Here is a 17,092-nt window from a genome sequence, read left to right as displayed (position 1 = left end):
ACCCCCACCCCGCCTTTTTTAAGGATAATGAGGGTTTTCATCCATCTCGGTGTCAATGGCATAAGTGTTTTAAATGCTAAATTGTTCTTTATTTTCAATTCCAGGATATATGAGCTGCTGTTAAAAGGAATTCGCAGGAAGCTCTTAAGGGGGTTTTAGACACGGCCGAGGGAAGTGGGTGTTTTGGCTTTTGAGAGCGGTGTCAGAGCAGCCAGGATCAAAAGGCCTTGAAGTCAGTTTCGCTTCCCCTTTCCTCCTCCTATAACCGCTCAGTGCAGTGCTGAGGTCTGACGGGAATTTAAGGCCATGGCTCTCTCTCTTCTTTATCCGTCTCTCTTTATTTCCCATCTTGTTTGTGGAATATAAAAAACACAAAGAAAAACAAAGATGGAGTTGCCCAACCCTCCTCATCCATGCAGTGACTGTAGCCCATGAAACCGGTCCTCTGTGTGAGCTGTTTTTGTTCTTCCTCTGTCTCCGGATTCTTTCTGTAAGCATCTCCCTCCCTCTGTACACGCCTGTCTCTGCCCCTTTCCTTCCTCGCCAGCCCTGGTCTCCTCCGAGTCTATAAAATTTTGTGCTTTGGTGTGAAAACCATTTTTATTTTTATTTTTTCCCCTTTATAGTAACACTGTCATAAATGATTTCTCTTCATGAGCCTGACTGCCTCTGCTGAGTGCAATGTCCTTCACTGTTCTCCACTTCATGAGGCGTTTGAGGGACTTGGAATTGTTTTGTAAGGATGTGTAATATTCTATTGTGTGTATGCAGCGGAGTTTGCTTACCCATTCCTCTAGAGATGGGGTGTTGGGTGGTTTCCATCCTTTTGCTCTTATAGAAATTGCTGCAGTGAACATGGGTGTGCATGTGTCTCTCCACGTTGTGTACTTGATTTCTTTAGGGTAAATACCAAGTAGAGAGATTGCTTTTACATTTGTTTAAGGAAACACTATACTGTTTGGGTTTTGCATGTGTTTAAGAAAGCACCATACTGTTTTCCATAGTGATTGTACAATTCTGCAATCTTACCAGCAATGTATGAATGTTCAAGTCGCTCCCCATCCTCTCTAGCATTTATTGTGCTGTTTTTGTTTTTCACTGTGCTAAGAGTGTCAGTTTGAGGTGGTATTTCATTGTTTTCATTTGTAGTTTTCTTATGACTAATGAATATGACTATTTCTTCAAATGATTGTTAGCTGTCTGGATGTCATCTTTAGTAAATGGTTTATTCATATCTTGCACCCATTTTTGACTGGGTATTTGTATTTTTCATATGAAGTAGTTGTAGAGTTCTGTGGATTTTTAAAATTAGCCCTTTATCTAATATATCATTGTCAAATACCTTCCCCCAATCTGTAGGCCTTCCTAGTACTCTTTTGATGAAGTCTTTCGATGTACATAAATATATTTCTGAAAGATTCCAGTCTTCTATTTTGTCTTCTAGCACGGGTATTTTTCATTATGCTTGGTTGTATGTTTATGCCTTGTGTGAGGGTCCTTAAGTTTGTGCCTGTATTTCATTGATAGTCTTTATGGCTGTGTTAGTCTGGGTTGACTAGAGAAACAAATTCTTAGACATTCATATGTGTATAAGAAAGAGCTTTATATAAAAAGAGCAATTGTAAATTGAGAAAACATCCCAGCCCCATCCAAATCAAGTCCATACGTCCGATATTAGCCCATATGTCTGATACCAGTCTATAAATTCCTCTTCAGACCCAGAAACACATGCAATGATGCCAAATGCAGGAAGGTCATGGGCCAGTGGGTGGAAAATTCTTGTGGATCCAGTGGCAGTGGAAGCTTCTCAGCACTGGCACAGGTCTCCATGTGGGTCCTCCTGCTCCAGGGCTCTAGTACCATCAGGATAGCTCTATGTGGCTTGTCAGCAGGAAGATGAAGCCGAGAGAGTATGTGTCCCACCTCTGGGAAGGAAGACAGGAGTTCCCAGAATCCTAAAGAGAAGACCATACCCATACAGAGGCATTATTGGCTATGAGCTAATTGACAGGCTAGACTCTACCCCTTTGCAAATTGACAGAAGATTATGTAACTTCCACAGTGGCTCTAGTGTTTATATTTAGTTTGTGTTTGTACATGGTATGAGGTATAGGCCTGTTTCCTTCTTTTGCAGGTGGAGGGCCGATTCTGCCAGCACCAGGAAATGACTGTCTCTCCCCAATTCAACCTGTTGTTTTCATCCTTTATCGGGCTATGCAGTCTTCATAGATTTGAGGTCCCACATATATCTATATTACTTATTAACTTTTTCTAAGAGATATGTGGAGATATTCTCTTTTCTAAGTGGCAAGACAATAAAATTACTTATGTGAGACTTTTGGTTAAAGCAATGGAGTTTTGACCAAGTGACTCTAAGTAAAGGGGTTTTGGGTAGCTTAAGATTGGAGAGATGGGCCATCAAGAAGATGACAATAATAGGGATACAGAAAAGTCATCTCTTACCAACTACATTTTGATACCAAGCTACTTTGTCCTCTCCTTTGCTTGCACATATTTGTGCAGTGTAACTCTTCTCTTGGCCTTTTATCTGCATGGATTATTCTTTAAAAATTTTTCTTATTCTTATGTCACCAATCAGCTTATAGTCTGTATTTTCCTTTCAAATTCCAGAGGAATAACCCTGATTAGCTTAGTACCATTTCGTGTATTGAGGATGCTGATGATATTGGCCAAACCCTACATTTTCAGTCAACCAATGGCCTTTGGCAGGTACCCTTCCCATTCCCATGTAGGCCTCCCATTATTCAAAGAATAGCCTACAGCAGGCTCCTTGAACGGGTCTATGGATGATGTCGTTTCATTTAGGCTTAGAAAGTGATTATGACATATATCCTTCCATCTTCTTTTTCTAATTTTCCTGGGTTTCATTCTTCTATTTTGATAAAAAGGCTCACTATATTGTAATAAGGCATTGCTATGATTAAAAATAATCTCAGAGAATAATCAGTATACATCTTTATGACTCAGAAGAACAATGCAGTCTTTCTTTGCATGTTGAAATGCACTCCTTAAATATATTATGCTAAACCTCTTAATTATTTTCAATAATAATTAAAAGATTCTCCTGAAGACCCTTTTTTCTCTTTCTTTTCTTAAAGAAAGGTTGACTCCATACTTTGTTATCATGACTTCTCTTGTGATTCACAATGTCTGTGTGACAAAAACCAACACGCTCTTTGGGAGTTCCATTTTCCCCAATATACTGCTGAGGTTTGAAAAAAGGTTTCCAAGGTGAACTCATAATGGGAACTTTGTTAGGCAGCATTCTCTAGAGAGATAAAACCAAACTTCTGATAATTTAATATATTTATAAAAATAATTAGATATATAATAAGAAATAAACAGTTAAATTATAAAGCACTACAAATGGCTCAGGGCAACTCACGTCCGTGAGAAAGAGTTGTGAGAGACTAGCAGTCCTTCAAGTCTAGTCTGCTGCCAGATCTTCCTCTATTTGTAGAGAGAGCTAGGATATGTCAGCACAGCAGCCAATCACAAGGCAGGTCACCAACTGCCAGTCCCCAGCTCCAGAGATGTCTTAAAGGGACCTCAACTTACAGCTACACAGTCCACAGGCTAGGCGTCCCACAGGTAGTGTAGCCTTTAAATTGAGGCACAGAACAAGCAAGGCAGCCACACACTGGTCCGATGATCACAGAGTGAGAGACAAGAAAGGCGAGGCTCACCAAGCCATTTATCTCTCTGCCCTTCAGTTCATCCCACTTGTATTTATCAGCCAGGCTGGCACAATAAACTATCTCAGGAACGCTGACTAATTTTTTAGCTGCAGCCTTGTAGTAAACACAGGGACTATACCACAGCCCCCTTTGTAAAAAGATAGCATGATAGCAAAGAACAATTCAATTAACAGCGAGGAGCAGAGGGAAGTATTGTAAGATTCAACTATTTTGATTGTGTCAATGATTCCGAAGATAGATCGAAGAGCCTCTTGAAGCTGGATACAGAGACAGTTCTCCATGAACTCAGTCTCTTTTGATCACACTGGCCATAGACATTGGGCAGCAGAGAGAGATTGAGGGTGTGCTTCTTGCGCAGAGGCTAGTCTACCATCGTCCTATATTGCTAAGGCAAAGCCAGTGGTTTTCTCAGTTTTGAAAGTTAAGGGTAGAATTAAATATCCTTTCTTGAATGCTAAGAATTCTAGCACAAGTATTAAGGGAGTTGAAGATTTTTTCACTCTTTTTTTCAGTTGTGAATTGAGTGAGGATCTATGGGGCGGTCTCAAAATTCTCTCCTTTTTGTTAGAGGCATGTGTGTCTGTGTGTGTGTGTGTGTGTGTGTGCACGCACTAACATTGACATTTCCTGGCTGCCAGCTCCTTCCTCTCTCAGTCTAGGGCATATGAGCCAAAAATAAACCTAGGAACACATCATTGACTTGCTTATTCCTGCCATTCTAGGATCTGAGCCTGTCTGCCTTTTTTCTCTATCAATGAGTGTCTTGTTCTGTTTGCTTCTATGAAATGCTTATACTTTGCTGAAAGAATTGGGAAAAGTACATCAATCCCATCTTCCTGCAAGCAGAATTCCTTCAATTATCTTTCAATGTCACCATTTACGTTATTGTGCCAGCAGAGAAAATACTGTTCCCAAAGTAGATTGGGGTGTTGCGAGGCAGAACAGGAATCCTAGAGGATACCGCATGTTTCTTCAAAGGGCGGTGAGCTCTTTTTCTGTACTTGCCTCTTTGGGTTATGTTTGCGTCCTTTCCGCATGCTTTATGCTCCTGTTCTCTTTTGTTTCCTCTTAGTCAGACGGACTGCTTTCACTAAATTGTAAGAACTAAAACTTCAAGGATGCTCAAGAAGCCGGGCATCTGGATAGAGCCTCACATTTTAAAGTCTTGACAGATGACTAGATTTCATATTTTGTAAGAACCATCCCAATACTCAGCCTGCACAGTGTGCATTCTTTATGTATTTTTTGGCTAGTCAGTGGTACGTCTGCCTCTGCCAAGTATCCTGAATGCCATTCATTATGTTCCAGAGAAGTCCTGGGCTGAATCCCTGAGCAGGTCACCACTGCCCTTTCCACCTTTCCTTCCTCCCGGGAGCAGTTTTGACTTTTAGAACCAGTGGTTGGGCAGACTGTTGCTTGGCCGCTGTGATGTTATGATCCTTCCTGTCCTCAACGTATCTGTTCGGAGGCTCCCCACCTTCTCCATCCTTTCTCTGTGTCTCAGCTCTCCTGTCCTCTGAGGCAGGAGCCCTGGTGAGGCTGTGGGGATTAAGGGTGAGACTCTTAATCACTAGGTAAGAGATTCAAACCCACTAGCCCCTCACGTGGGAGAATGGTGAGGCTTTCCACTCCTGTGCACATTTACAGTGTTGGAAACTCAGTGGAGTTCCACTCTGCCTTCTAGAGTGGCTATGAAGTTGATGGCAGTGGGTGGTTTGGAATCCTTAGAGGAGAACTCTTCCTCTTCTAAGAGTTCCAAGCCCCGCCCCTTGATTCTCAGCACCCACCCCCTCCGAGGGGGCTGAAGCAGGGCCCTAAGTTGGGAAGGGTCTGGCTGCACACAGTCAGAAGGTACTGGGTAACTCGCTAGTAATTTTTTTTTTTTTACCCCCTCTGTACTCCTAGTTGCCAGGATCTTCAAATGGAGATTGCCACTCTGCAGGAGCAGATCTCCCATCTGCAGTCTGTGATTCACTCCCAACATCAGACCCTGCGCGGTGTCATCCAGGAGGTCAGACTAATCAAGTCTCTTTCTCTAGTAGATGGGATGTTTACACTGTGAAGACCAAGTACAAGTGGCTTGTCTGGACTTCAGAAGTAATGAGATTGTCCTCCCCCCTGCTGACATAACCTTTTTGTTCCACCTGCAACATGGCTGTTTTCAATGCCCTCTCTTATCGAAATGCCAGCACCTGGAAGGTTCTCAATGAAGCTAGTTTATGAAATTGGGTTTAACTGCTCTTTGGGTCTTTCCTTATTTTTAAAGTGTTGTGAACTAGAGATTGCATGCTATTCTTTAGCAGATCTTGTAGAGCAGGGACTTGGCTCTTTCAGAAGGGAAAGAAGGTTTCCATAACTTCATAAACAGTAAATTTATTTAGAAGATGGTTTGGGCCACGCAGCGAAGCCTGGCTTTACTCAGGGGGACATATTGGCAGGTGATAAAGAAGAGGAAACTGTGGTAGCAGCCAGCCAGATGATAGACCATATGAATATTTAAGATCTACTTTATGCTATATATTGATCTGGCTTTGAAGATCTGATTTAGATTTAAAATAAAATCTCCATTCTATTTTTTTTTTTTTGCAACCTAAAGTTTGTTTCCAAGTGGAAGCTTCAGACATAATTCTAATCCATTCTGGATGTGAATGCAGTTTCAGAACTCCTTGGCTATGTTCTCATCAAAGGGCCAAAGAACTGAGCCACAGGATTTGAGAGCCAGAAGGGACCTTGGTGCCATCTCACACTCACATTTTACACATGAGAAAGCTAAGACCCAGAGTGTTTCAACGATAGAGCTGGATGGTGGCCGACCTGGCCTCGGAATACATGGATCGCCACTTTACCTGGCCCACTCTGGTCATCATCCCTCTACCTCCCGACTTGACTTTCTCTTGGCAGATGTGTTGCTTCCAAAGAAAGCAGGCTTTCATTGCTGTGCCTCTGGTGGGCCAATGGCTCCAGGAAGCCTCCCTAGGCCAGGCCCTGGCTTTCCAGCACATCCACTAGCAGTTTCAGCGGCAAGATGAAAATGTGATGTGACTGAGAAACAGAAGGATTAAAGTGCTGCTCTCCACAGGGTACCCTCCTCCTGAATTTGGTTTCAGTAGACTCTCCCAAGAGCCAAATAGATAACAGAGTTGTCTGCATGCTCCTGTCCCCAGGTGTCAATCTGGGCTTGCTATTTTCTGGAGCCTCCTGAGTGTGCTAAAGCATTGGGCTTTCCACTCTCTCCTTTAACGTATTGTTTTTCCTCAGATGCAGGCACACCTGTTGCCTGACGTGATTTCTTCAATTGTGTCTCCTAATTCGTAGATGGAAGGGTTGAAAAAAAGTGTAAAAGAACAAGATAAAAGAATTGAAAATCTGAAGGAAAAAATTAAAATTCTTGAAGCTCAGGTGAGGAAAATACTGGCTGTACATATCACCGTGAGTGTATATGCATGAGCGCATGTGTGAATGTGCCCTCTGCGTGTTTGCAAATGTGTATGAGTGTGTATACGAATGCCTTTGTGTGTGTGAATGTGTTAAGGTGTTTGCAAAAGTATGTGGAAACGTGTTTGTATGAGTGTATGTTTTTACAAACGTGTGAATGTTTCACAGTGTCTTTTTGAGGGTGTGTGTGGGAATGTGTCCGTGGGATACTATTCCCATCCTATCAGTTTTTCACCTCACCCTGTGTGGGGCCAACTTGGACCACTTTAACTCCATCCTTCTTTTTTAACTTTTTAACTTTTATGATGTTCAGATATCTTTTGGCTATCATCAGGAAATGTCTGCCTAACAAATTGCAAAATAATTTGTTTCTTTCTACTTCTGCTTATCTTTCAGCTTCTTTTTAAAAATCACTTTATTGGAGGCTCATACTGCTTTTCTCACAATCCATGCATCCATCCACTGTGTCAAACACATTTGTACAAATGTTGCCATCATCGTTTTCCAAACATTTTCTTTCTACTTTCTTTCCCCATCTTCATTTATGATTTCTGCTGTGTATCTCTTATCTCGTGCATTTCTGTCCTCTGCCCACATGGGAGTACATCTTTAGAAATCACCCCATTTTATAGACTTAGAAAACTATTCTACTTTCTATAATCACCATCCTCCTTAACAATTTATGCTACTCTCAAGAGTGTGTTGAGAGAAGAGGGAGTGTGCATGAATTAGATACTTTTCCAAAACCCTGTCGATAAATTATCCTCAGAGAAAGCTGTCATCATGGCAGATATATTCTGGCCAGTGATTTGTACTATTGTAGACTAACACTTAAATCGACTTCTTGCGTTAAGTTATTAAAATAACACTAATACCTTCCTGACATAATGAAGCTTTTGTGTTCGCTTGAACTAGCTGTTCTAGTTGTAGGAAAATTTAAATCAGTCCTGAAGCAAGGATGCTATGGTGTGTTGTTGAGCCTTAATGGTGCCAGGTGACAGAGTAGAATGGTCTCACTGGCTTTTCTAGGCATTTCTCTGTCAGGAGGACAATCGCCAGGGCTTTTCTCCCTGGAGCAGTTGGTGAGCTTGAACTACCTACCTGTGAGCTCCTAGGGACCCTATAGGATGGACTAGAATGACTCCTGTGGGTTTCTGAGATTATAACTCTTCAGGGAAGCAGAAAGCCTCATCTTTCTCAACGGGTAGCAATGAGTCCGCCTCGATTGATGGCAGTTAGAGTGAACCTTTGGTCAGCTATTGAGTGCCTATCCATCGTAAATCAGGGCTCCTTAAATCAAGAATAAAGACCCAGATTTGATCAAGGAACTACAGTGATCATCCAAGTCCAAATAAGTGAAATAGTCTGACGTGATAACACTTAAATGCTTTTGGATCATTTGGTACTTGACAACTCAATGAGCTAAGGTTTGTTTTTTTGGGGGGAAATGTATACAGATACTAGGTTATTATCCAACCAGAGAATATGTGTAGTTCAACATTAGCTGTCTCCTAACAGCGTGTTGAAAATTAAAACCTAATCTTGAAAGTGGCATAGAGGGAATTTTCCGCAATTACAGACTTAGCCTATTTTATGTGACTGCCGATTGTTTGAGGGTCTACCACATTCATCTTTATTATCCCAAGGATGTATTTACTACCAATTTACCAATTTTGAGAAGCTCCTTTTGGTTGGATTTAGCTGCCTCAAATGGCTCTTGAAATATCACAGTGAAATGATTAATGTGCCCTAAGATATTGGCTTTGTTTTTAGTTATTACTCGATATGAATGTGTTCAAAGACATCAAGGGCTAAGACGAGACACAACCCCCTTCGTGGCTCTGCTCGCCTTCCCCTAGAGGTTCTGCTTCACAGGCACCCTCACAATCATCTGGGGGTACGGTCTTGGTTTTGTTCGTGAAAGAGTTTTATTGGCGCACATTTCAACTATACAATTCAATTGTTCTATTGTATTAAAGAGAGTCGCGCAATCATCTCCACAATCGATTTAGAATATTTGCTTCTTTCTTGTACTCAGTATCATCAGATCTCCACCTCCCCGCAACCTCTCCCACTATCACCCCCAAGAGTGGGTTTTGAAAGCTCTGGTGCCCAAACTACAACCGACTGACGCAGAATCTCTGGGGATGAGACTTGGCATCAGGAGACTCTAAAGCAATAGAGGCAATTGGAAGGCACCCAAAGACTGAAAGCCACTGCCTTGGTTCTCCAATTTGAGTAGGCATCGGAGTGATCTGGTGAACTTGTTAAAACAGCATCCACTGGACCTTTTGCGTTTCTGACTCAGTAGGTCTGCATTTGGGACTAAACCTTTGCATGTGTTCAAGTCTCAGCTGATGCTTATGCTGCTGGTTCCAAATGATGCTGATGTCGAGGCAGCTGGCCCTGGAATCACACTTCAAGGACCCTCAGTGCAGGTCTGCTTTTCCCCTTCTTTCCCAGCCAGTCCATTTCACCTTCTCGTCAAGGTCCCCTGTAAATGTGTATCTCCATGAAACGGCCCAAATTATGCCAGCCACACAGATTTCTGTGTGTACCTGTTATCTGGTTATTCATTACTCACTGCCTTAAGCATGATTGCGTGAGATAAACCTGCGCCACAAGACTTCCTTAGAGGGCTGAGGAACAAGGAGGTCACAGAGGATGAAAGTGCACCTGACCAAAGTCAGGGTCTTTCCAAAGGCCTCACATGCACCTGAGAGTTAGACAATGAATAAAAAAGACAGCAGAAGAACCCATGCATTTGAATTACGGTGCTGGCAATGAATATTGAAATTATTGTGGACTGCTGGAAGAAGAAACAAATCAATCCATCTTGGAAGAAGTATGGCCAGAATGTGCATTAGCGGCCAGGGTGGTGAGATTTTGTCTCACGTACTTTGGACACATTATCAGTAGGGACCAGTCCCTGGAAAAGGACATCATGCTTGATATCATCAAAAAAAAAAAAAAGGAAGGCTGTCAAGGAGATGGATTGACCCAGTATCTGCAACAATGAACTTCAACATAATGACAATTTTGGAGTCACCCCAGACCAGACAGTGTTTCCTGCTGTTATCCATTGGGTTGCTGTGACTTGTCACCGATTTGACAGTGCTTAACAACAACCTTATTTGCCTCTTGAATTGCTTATACTTATTTTTAATGTTCATATTTTGTTTTAGCACCTTTACTCTATTGTGCAGCCTGTACTCTGAAAGAGAAGATGCATCTTGTTCAACTTCACCTCCCCTCTGCCCGGCTCTGTGCTGGGGACAAACAGGAAGTCAATTCAAGTGGGGCTGGAGAGTTGTATAGACAGGTTAATGATTACAGTTTCCTGAATTTGCTTCCTTCTGTTCCTTATTTCATTCCTGGGATCCCTTCAAGATGCATTGGGCTTTGATCCACATGTGGGTTATGCATTGGGCTTCGATCCGCATGATAAGCAGTTCGAAACCACCAGCAGCTCCCTGAGAGAAAGACTGGGCTTTCTACTGCTGTCAAACGGTTCCAGTCTCAGAAGTCTACAAGAGTCGCTAGGAGTTAGCATTGACTCGGTTGCAGTGAGATTTTGGTTTTGGATCCCTTCCTTCAGCTATCACCGAGTCTATCACCCGGAGCCTCAAAGCTTTCTTATTTGTACAAGAGATGGTTATTGTTAAGTGCCACTGGTTCCTTTAGACTCACAGCTATTTCTTGTAACAGTGGGTTTTAGATTGTCACTGTTACAGGAGCAGAGAGCCAGATCTTTTCCCCCATGGAGCCACGAGAGGTATTCAAACTACCAACCTTTCTGTTAGTAGCTGAGTGCTTGATCTCTGTGCCACCGGGGCTCCCTGGAACAAGAGCAGGCTGGACTGACATCGTACAGAGAAAATACATTGACCTTGGAATCAGGTTCATAAAAAACCCACATGTTGGCATCTGCATGTGCATTTATTACCTGGAGGTAATCAGAGGTTGGTCTATTAGAGTGTCACCTGCCTTTTCTTCTTTGAAATGTGCATAGCAATAGAAGTTACATAAATTGCTTCTCTATCAGAGGAGAGATTGCCCATAAAGAGCCTGTCAAAAGGCTGCACTCCAAAGTATTAACTTCCTCACCTTCCATCAGCATGTCACAACACCTCTTTCTGCACGCCATCCAGTGCAGTGTTACTTTCTCCAAACCAGCAGGTAGAGTCATAGAAAATTAGATGGGTTTCTATGTCTGTAGTTGCTAAAAAGAGAACAGAGATGGTGAATTGCTGCTCTCTGAGAGCCGGAGGCTCACCTGTGGTCCTTGTTCTGCAGCTAGTTCTTCATAGGCGTACCCATTAAGGAGCTCTGGCAACTCAACCTTGGGCTTAGTCCTTTCCAGATGTGGCAAATGAACATCTTTGTTGTATGAGACTCAAAGTCTCTGCCATGAACAAGATGTTGAGTACTGAGCATCTCTGGGACTTCCTATGGCTTTGAGTATACAAATAGTATGAGGTGGCTTCAGAAGGCTGATGGGAGGGAAATGGAATTGAGATATAATGGACTTTTTTCCATGAACGTTTTGAAGCACCATTGTATCTGCATCAGAAAAATCATTGAAAGCTGCCTTTAAGACTTAGAATTTGTCCCAGGTGTTAAACTGGATGCTTTATCTCAAGACCTATGAAGTAGGCACTATTCTTATATCCATTACACAGCTGGCAAGATATAATCCCAGCGATGTTAAGTTACCTAAATGGGGTCACACAGCTAGTAAATAGATAGGCCAGAATCCATGCTTAAGAACTCAGACAATAATGTTTCATAATTTCAGCCATTGTATTCTCATCATTTTAAGATGGCTTCTAGATCTACACTATTTTGAGTTTATGATATTTTATTTGTTCCTTCCAGGAACATATACAAGATTGGCAGGGTGGATTATTCACCTGAAAGATAGGGATGATCAGTCACTCTGGGGGTGCAAACATTTAAGCGCTTGGCTGTTAACCGAAAAGTGAGTGGTTCTAGCTCATGTGGTAACGTCAAGGGAGACAGGATGGGTGCTCTGCCTATTTCATTAAATATTACAGGTTGAGAATCCTATGGTGCCGTTCTACTCTGTCCCCTGGGGTGGCTGTGAGTTGGACTTGACCTGATAGCACCCAACAACAACATAGGGATGAAGACTTTAAGTCATCGAGGGGCATGTTCAGGCTAAAGGTCCCATGAACAACGTAGTACAAGAGAGACGGTGCTGGTACTGACAGGCAAGAAAGAGAAACAAGTAACCAATATCATGGGTGTTATGACTAAAGTGGTTGGCAACTGTCGATAGAAAAGAAACTGGAAAACCAAGCATAGTTCAGCTGTTGGATTTCAGTGGTTAAATTAGAATGCTAAACTTGAGTGCCTTAATCTCTGAACTGTATGCCTTTTAGAGTATCTGGAAAGTCATCCTGATCTACACGGGTTCTACTTCATGACTCTCAGTAGCTGGTTTTCTGGGGTCTGAAAGCGTGCCTGTGACATGGACCTTATCCCCCACTGGTGGTGCTGGTGATGGGCTGCAGAGAACAGTGGTGGGTGTGGCCAGCAGTTGTACTATCTCATCTCTGAAATGATCATTTTTTCAATTTTAGAATAAAGAACTAAAGACCAAGGTGGCATTCTGGTCTGAGACGCCTAGGCCAACAGTCTCTAAGGCAGTGTCTACAGGGTAAGGTCTTCCCACACCGCCCCCCACCCCTTCTCATATGCCTTTACCCCCTCCATTGTATTAGTATATTTGACACGCATTCCACTTAAAAGAATTCAATCTGCATGAGTTTGTGATTAGCCTGAAATTATTTGTAAGGAGGTGGGGATAGGATATCTTTCTCTATTTCTTTTATTGGAAGGATCTCTTATTCTGTGGGCAGGGGATGGTAAGTATATGATAATGGCAGGCTGAGTTGAATTAATTTTGTTCCCTTTCCTGGTTAATAGATATTTTGGATGACAGATTAGTTTTAGCTCTTCTATTCTATATTCTGTGGCTTGCCTCGTACACATATTGCCACATACTGTGAATGAAATTGATTTTCCTGGTGGTCAGCAGGGTTCTTGACTTGATTTTGATAGAGAGAGGTTTCTCATTGTCTGTTACCAATCATCCTTAAGTTTGTCTAGATGTATGTCGTTGGCTACAAGTGAATGAACGGAACAGTATGCTGAACATTTCAAATTTTGAAAGGACACTAAGTTTTACAGGAGGCATAGCTTCTCTCCCTTGAAATGTAATTTTTCATTTGTGTTCTGAGTCTCATCAGCTCACAAGTCATGTATTCAGCAATTATTCAATGAGCACCCTCTAGAGACTTATGCTGTAGTTGGTCAAAAGCAAAACAAAAACCAACTCACTACCATCGAATCCATTCCAACTCACAGCCACCCTCTAGGACAGAGCAGAGCTGCCCCTGTGGGTCTCCAAGATGATCACTTCTGATGAGAGTCTAAAGCCCCGTCTTCTCCCATGGAGTAGTGGGGGGTCTCTTACACCCCCAGGTCTCCTGTAGTTGTACTGGGGGTGTCATGGTACATGAAACCCCTGGAGTGCCAATGACAAAGGTCCTCAAACCTTAGTAATTATAAGAACCCTGTGCTTTTCTTACTCTATGTCCACTTTTGTCCAGTGTCTCTTTGACAAACCTTCCTGGAGTTATCTGAATTAGAATGCCCCTCCCTTTCTTCCTGAGACCTCAGCTTTCTCTTGCTTCATGGGATTGAGCTTCCAGGGCAGTACACCGGCCGTTATCTTCTTTGTTCTTTTATTCCCTAGTCAGCCTAGGCTGCTAACCCTCATTCATGGTAGCCATTAGGTTTCAAGTCCTCAGAGCAGCCTTCCTTGCTCCTGGGAGTATGTCCAAGTCCTTGGGTATACACTCTCATAGCTTCCACTTTTCCATAATTATGATTACATAATTGCCATGCAACTATTTGTTTACTGTCTCTCTCTGGAAAAAGGAAGAAGCTCTTTGAAGATAAGAAATGTTTTCCATCAAATTCTCAAAGCCTGGCACGTCAATGCTTACTCATGCCACCAGGGAATACCCTTAGGACCTTATACCTTCTTCACGACCCTAGAACAGGTCCTAGCTCACCTTTAACACTCTTGCAAACATGGCCAATCATCTTTCCATCGTCCCTGGCCTTCTGTTGCTCAGATTATGTATTGCACTGACGGATAATTTACATCACGGATTCTTTGTAGTGACCTACATTTCTGTTTGTGCCTCTGAAGCCAAGGAGTCCTGGTGGCACAGCAGTTAAGCACATGGCTGCCAACGCTAAGACTGCACGTTTGAGCCCACTGGTGGCTCTCGGGGAGAAAGAGGCGGTGATCCGCCCCAACCAAGCGTCGAGCCTAGAAAATCTGATGGGGCAGCTCTGTTCTCCCACAGGGGTCCCTTTGAGTCAGAATCGACTCAACAGCACCTAACAGCAGCCCCACATCATGAGGACATAAATCGCTCATTGGGTTTCTGATCATTTCCTGCACTGCTAAGGACAAACCAAAACTAAATAATAATAAATAAAAGGTGAAGGGGGTGGTGGGGAGAACTCACTTCCATCAACTTGATTTCGACTCATCACAACCATATAAAACAGAGAGAACTACCCCTGTGGGTTTCCAAGACTGTAAATCTTTACAGGAGCAGAACACCTGATAAGAACAGCATGTTTTCTTAAAACTACCTGATGGTGAATGCATTGAAGCAATGATAATGACCAACAAAATTGGGCGAAATGATGGTTGAAACCATCTAAAGTCACTTAAAATCTTTTAACAAAATATGAAGTGGCAAAATGTGAAAAAGGACCCTTGGGATCCAGTCTCATTTCCATAATACCCTATCAAATTATTGTTTAAACAAACTTATAAATATGTGTATCATTTTTTAAATGATTTAAAACTTCCTGTTCTTAGCACATTTGCATTCTTCCTGTCTGACCCTCCTGTGAAGCATCTCATTTTCTGCATCTCTCCAGTTTTGAGCTACAATGGAGGATCCATCCCACCACGATCAGCAGCTCTCTAGGAATTCTGAGGGATTCACCACCTTCTTGAAGACTGCCTGCCTCAGTGCCTCACTTTGCTAATGATACATAGAGGTTGACACTGGGGATGAAACCATTTGACTCGCCCAGATATTTGGGCTCCAGATACTAAGTTGCCATCAGGCTGGCAACTAGCCTGGAAATGTCTAAAAGGAAAAAGAAACGAAACTTCAGAAGTCTCCACGGAAGTGGTGAAGCACTTACATTTCTGAAGCAGGGAGAGAAATAGGGTCACTTCCAAATGAGGAGAAGTAAAGGGCCTGGGATTGACTTCCCGAGGAATTTGGGAGGCTCAGTATTTGCTCCCTCCATCTCGATACAGCCCCCTCTGTGATGAGGGGGCCCCAGGGCCAGCTTCTACTGCTTTGACTTTGGCCAGATGAGGTCAAAGTGAGGAAGATGAAGGGGCAACTGATTGTCTTGACATTGTCCCTCTTCCAGCATTGGATCCCCAGACTCTGGCTGCTAAGAGGGAGTGTGCTAGAGAGAATGACTTTTAGGACTGGTTCTTTACATGCAACTTATTAAAAGTTAAAAGTCTACTGGGTTTAGAGACTTTTCTTCTCCCTTTGAATCAAGAAAGCTCAAAGAGAGAAATTTCTTCATTGGAAGTTACGAACTGAATGGACCAACCACCTGTCCTCCTTTGATTGATTTATTTTAGTAATATGCCAATGGTAATGATGCCAAGGTAGATCTCATTTGTAATATGAAGTATGGCCAACGGAGTGCTTTGAGTGAATGATGGGTTGGAAACTTTGGAATCAGAGTTGCTGGACTCTGAACAATGGAATCCTAATACTAGTGAAGAATTAAAGCAGCTGTTAAGGCAAAAATATATGTATATTTATGATGATAGCAAAATAGATCTATGTGCATATATTTATAGGTTTAGGATTAAGGTAACAGATGGACATTGGGCCTCCACTCAAGTACTCCCTCAATGCAAGAACACTGTGTTCTATTAAACTGGCATTCCATGATGCTCACCTTCCCGACACGATCGCTAAAGACAAAGTGGGTGCATAAACAAATATGGTGAAGAAAGCTGATGGTGCCCAGATATCAAAAGATGTAGTATCTGGGTTCTTAAAGGCTTGAAGGTAAACAAGTGGCCATCTAGCTCAGAAGCAACAAAGCCCACATGGAAGAAGCACGCCAGCCTGTGTGGTCACGAGGTGCCGAAGGGATCAGTTATCACGCATCAAAGAACAAAAAAATCATATCATTGAGAATAAGGGGTAGTGCGGAGTGGGGACCCAAAGCCCATCTGTAGGCAACTGGACAGCCCCTTACAGAAGGGTCACGGGGAGGAGACGACCCAGTCAAGGTGCAGTGTAGCAATGATGAAAATTACAACTTTCCACTAGTTCTTAAATGCTTCCTGCCCTACCCCCCCTACCCCCACTCTCATGATCCCTATTCTACCTTACAAATCCGGCTAGATGATAGGATGCACACTGGTACAGATAGGAACTTGAAACACAGGGAATCCAGGACAGATGATCCCTTCAGGACCAGTGGTGAGAGTGGCGATACAGGGAGGGTGGAGGGAAGATGGGGTAGAAAGGGGGAACTGATCACAAGGATCTACATATAACCCCCTCCCGGGAGACAGATAACAGAAAAGTGGGTGAAGGGAGACATCAGACAGTGTAAGACATGACAAAATTATAATAATTTATAAATGACCAAGGGCTCATGAGGGAGTGGGGGGCGGGGAGGGGGAAAATGAGGAGCTGATACCAAGGGCTCAAGTAGAAAGCAAATGTTTTCAGAATGGTGATGGCACAAAATGTACAAATGTACTTGACTCAATGGATGGATGGATGGATTGTGATGGGTTGTACGAGCCCCAAATAAAATGATTAGAA

The 17,092-nt window shown here is 42.7% G+C and overlaps 1 protein-coding gene across 5 annotated transcripts in view; it reads left to right on the top strand.

Annotated features, from left to right (window-relative positions):
- CCDC68 (coiled-coil domain containing 68) overlaps nt 1-17,092 on the top strand; it is a 48,281-nt gene that overhangs the window by 29,503 nt on the left and 1,686 nt on the right. For all 5 annotated transcript variants that reach the window (XM_045296285.1, XM_004703111.2, XM_045296283.1 and 2 more), the window contains 3 exons: nt 5,625-5,730; nt 7,035-7,118; nt 12,761-12,837. In XM_045296285.1, the coding sequence (XP_045152220.1) occupies nt 5,625-5,730; nt 7,035-7,118; nt 12,761-12,837 (267 nt within the window). The remainder of the gene's footprint in view (nt 1-5,624; nt 5,731-7,034; nt 7,119-12,760; nt 12,838-17,092) is intronic.

The sequence above is a fragment of the Echinops telfairi genome, unplaced genomic scaffold (genome assembly GCF_000313985.2).
Source record: "Echinops telfairi isolate 266 unplaced genomic scaffold, ASM31398v2 ScPeMD7_7400;HRSCAF=8409, whole genome shotgun sequence".
In the NCBI taxonomy this organism is placed as follows: domain Eukaryota; kingdom Metazoa; phylum Chordata; class Mammalia; order Afrosoricida; family Tenrecidae; genus Echinops; species Echinops telfairi.
This window is presented reverse-complemented; position numbering and strand designations above follow the sequence as displayed.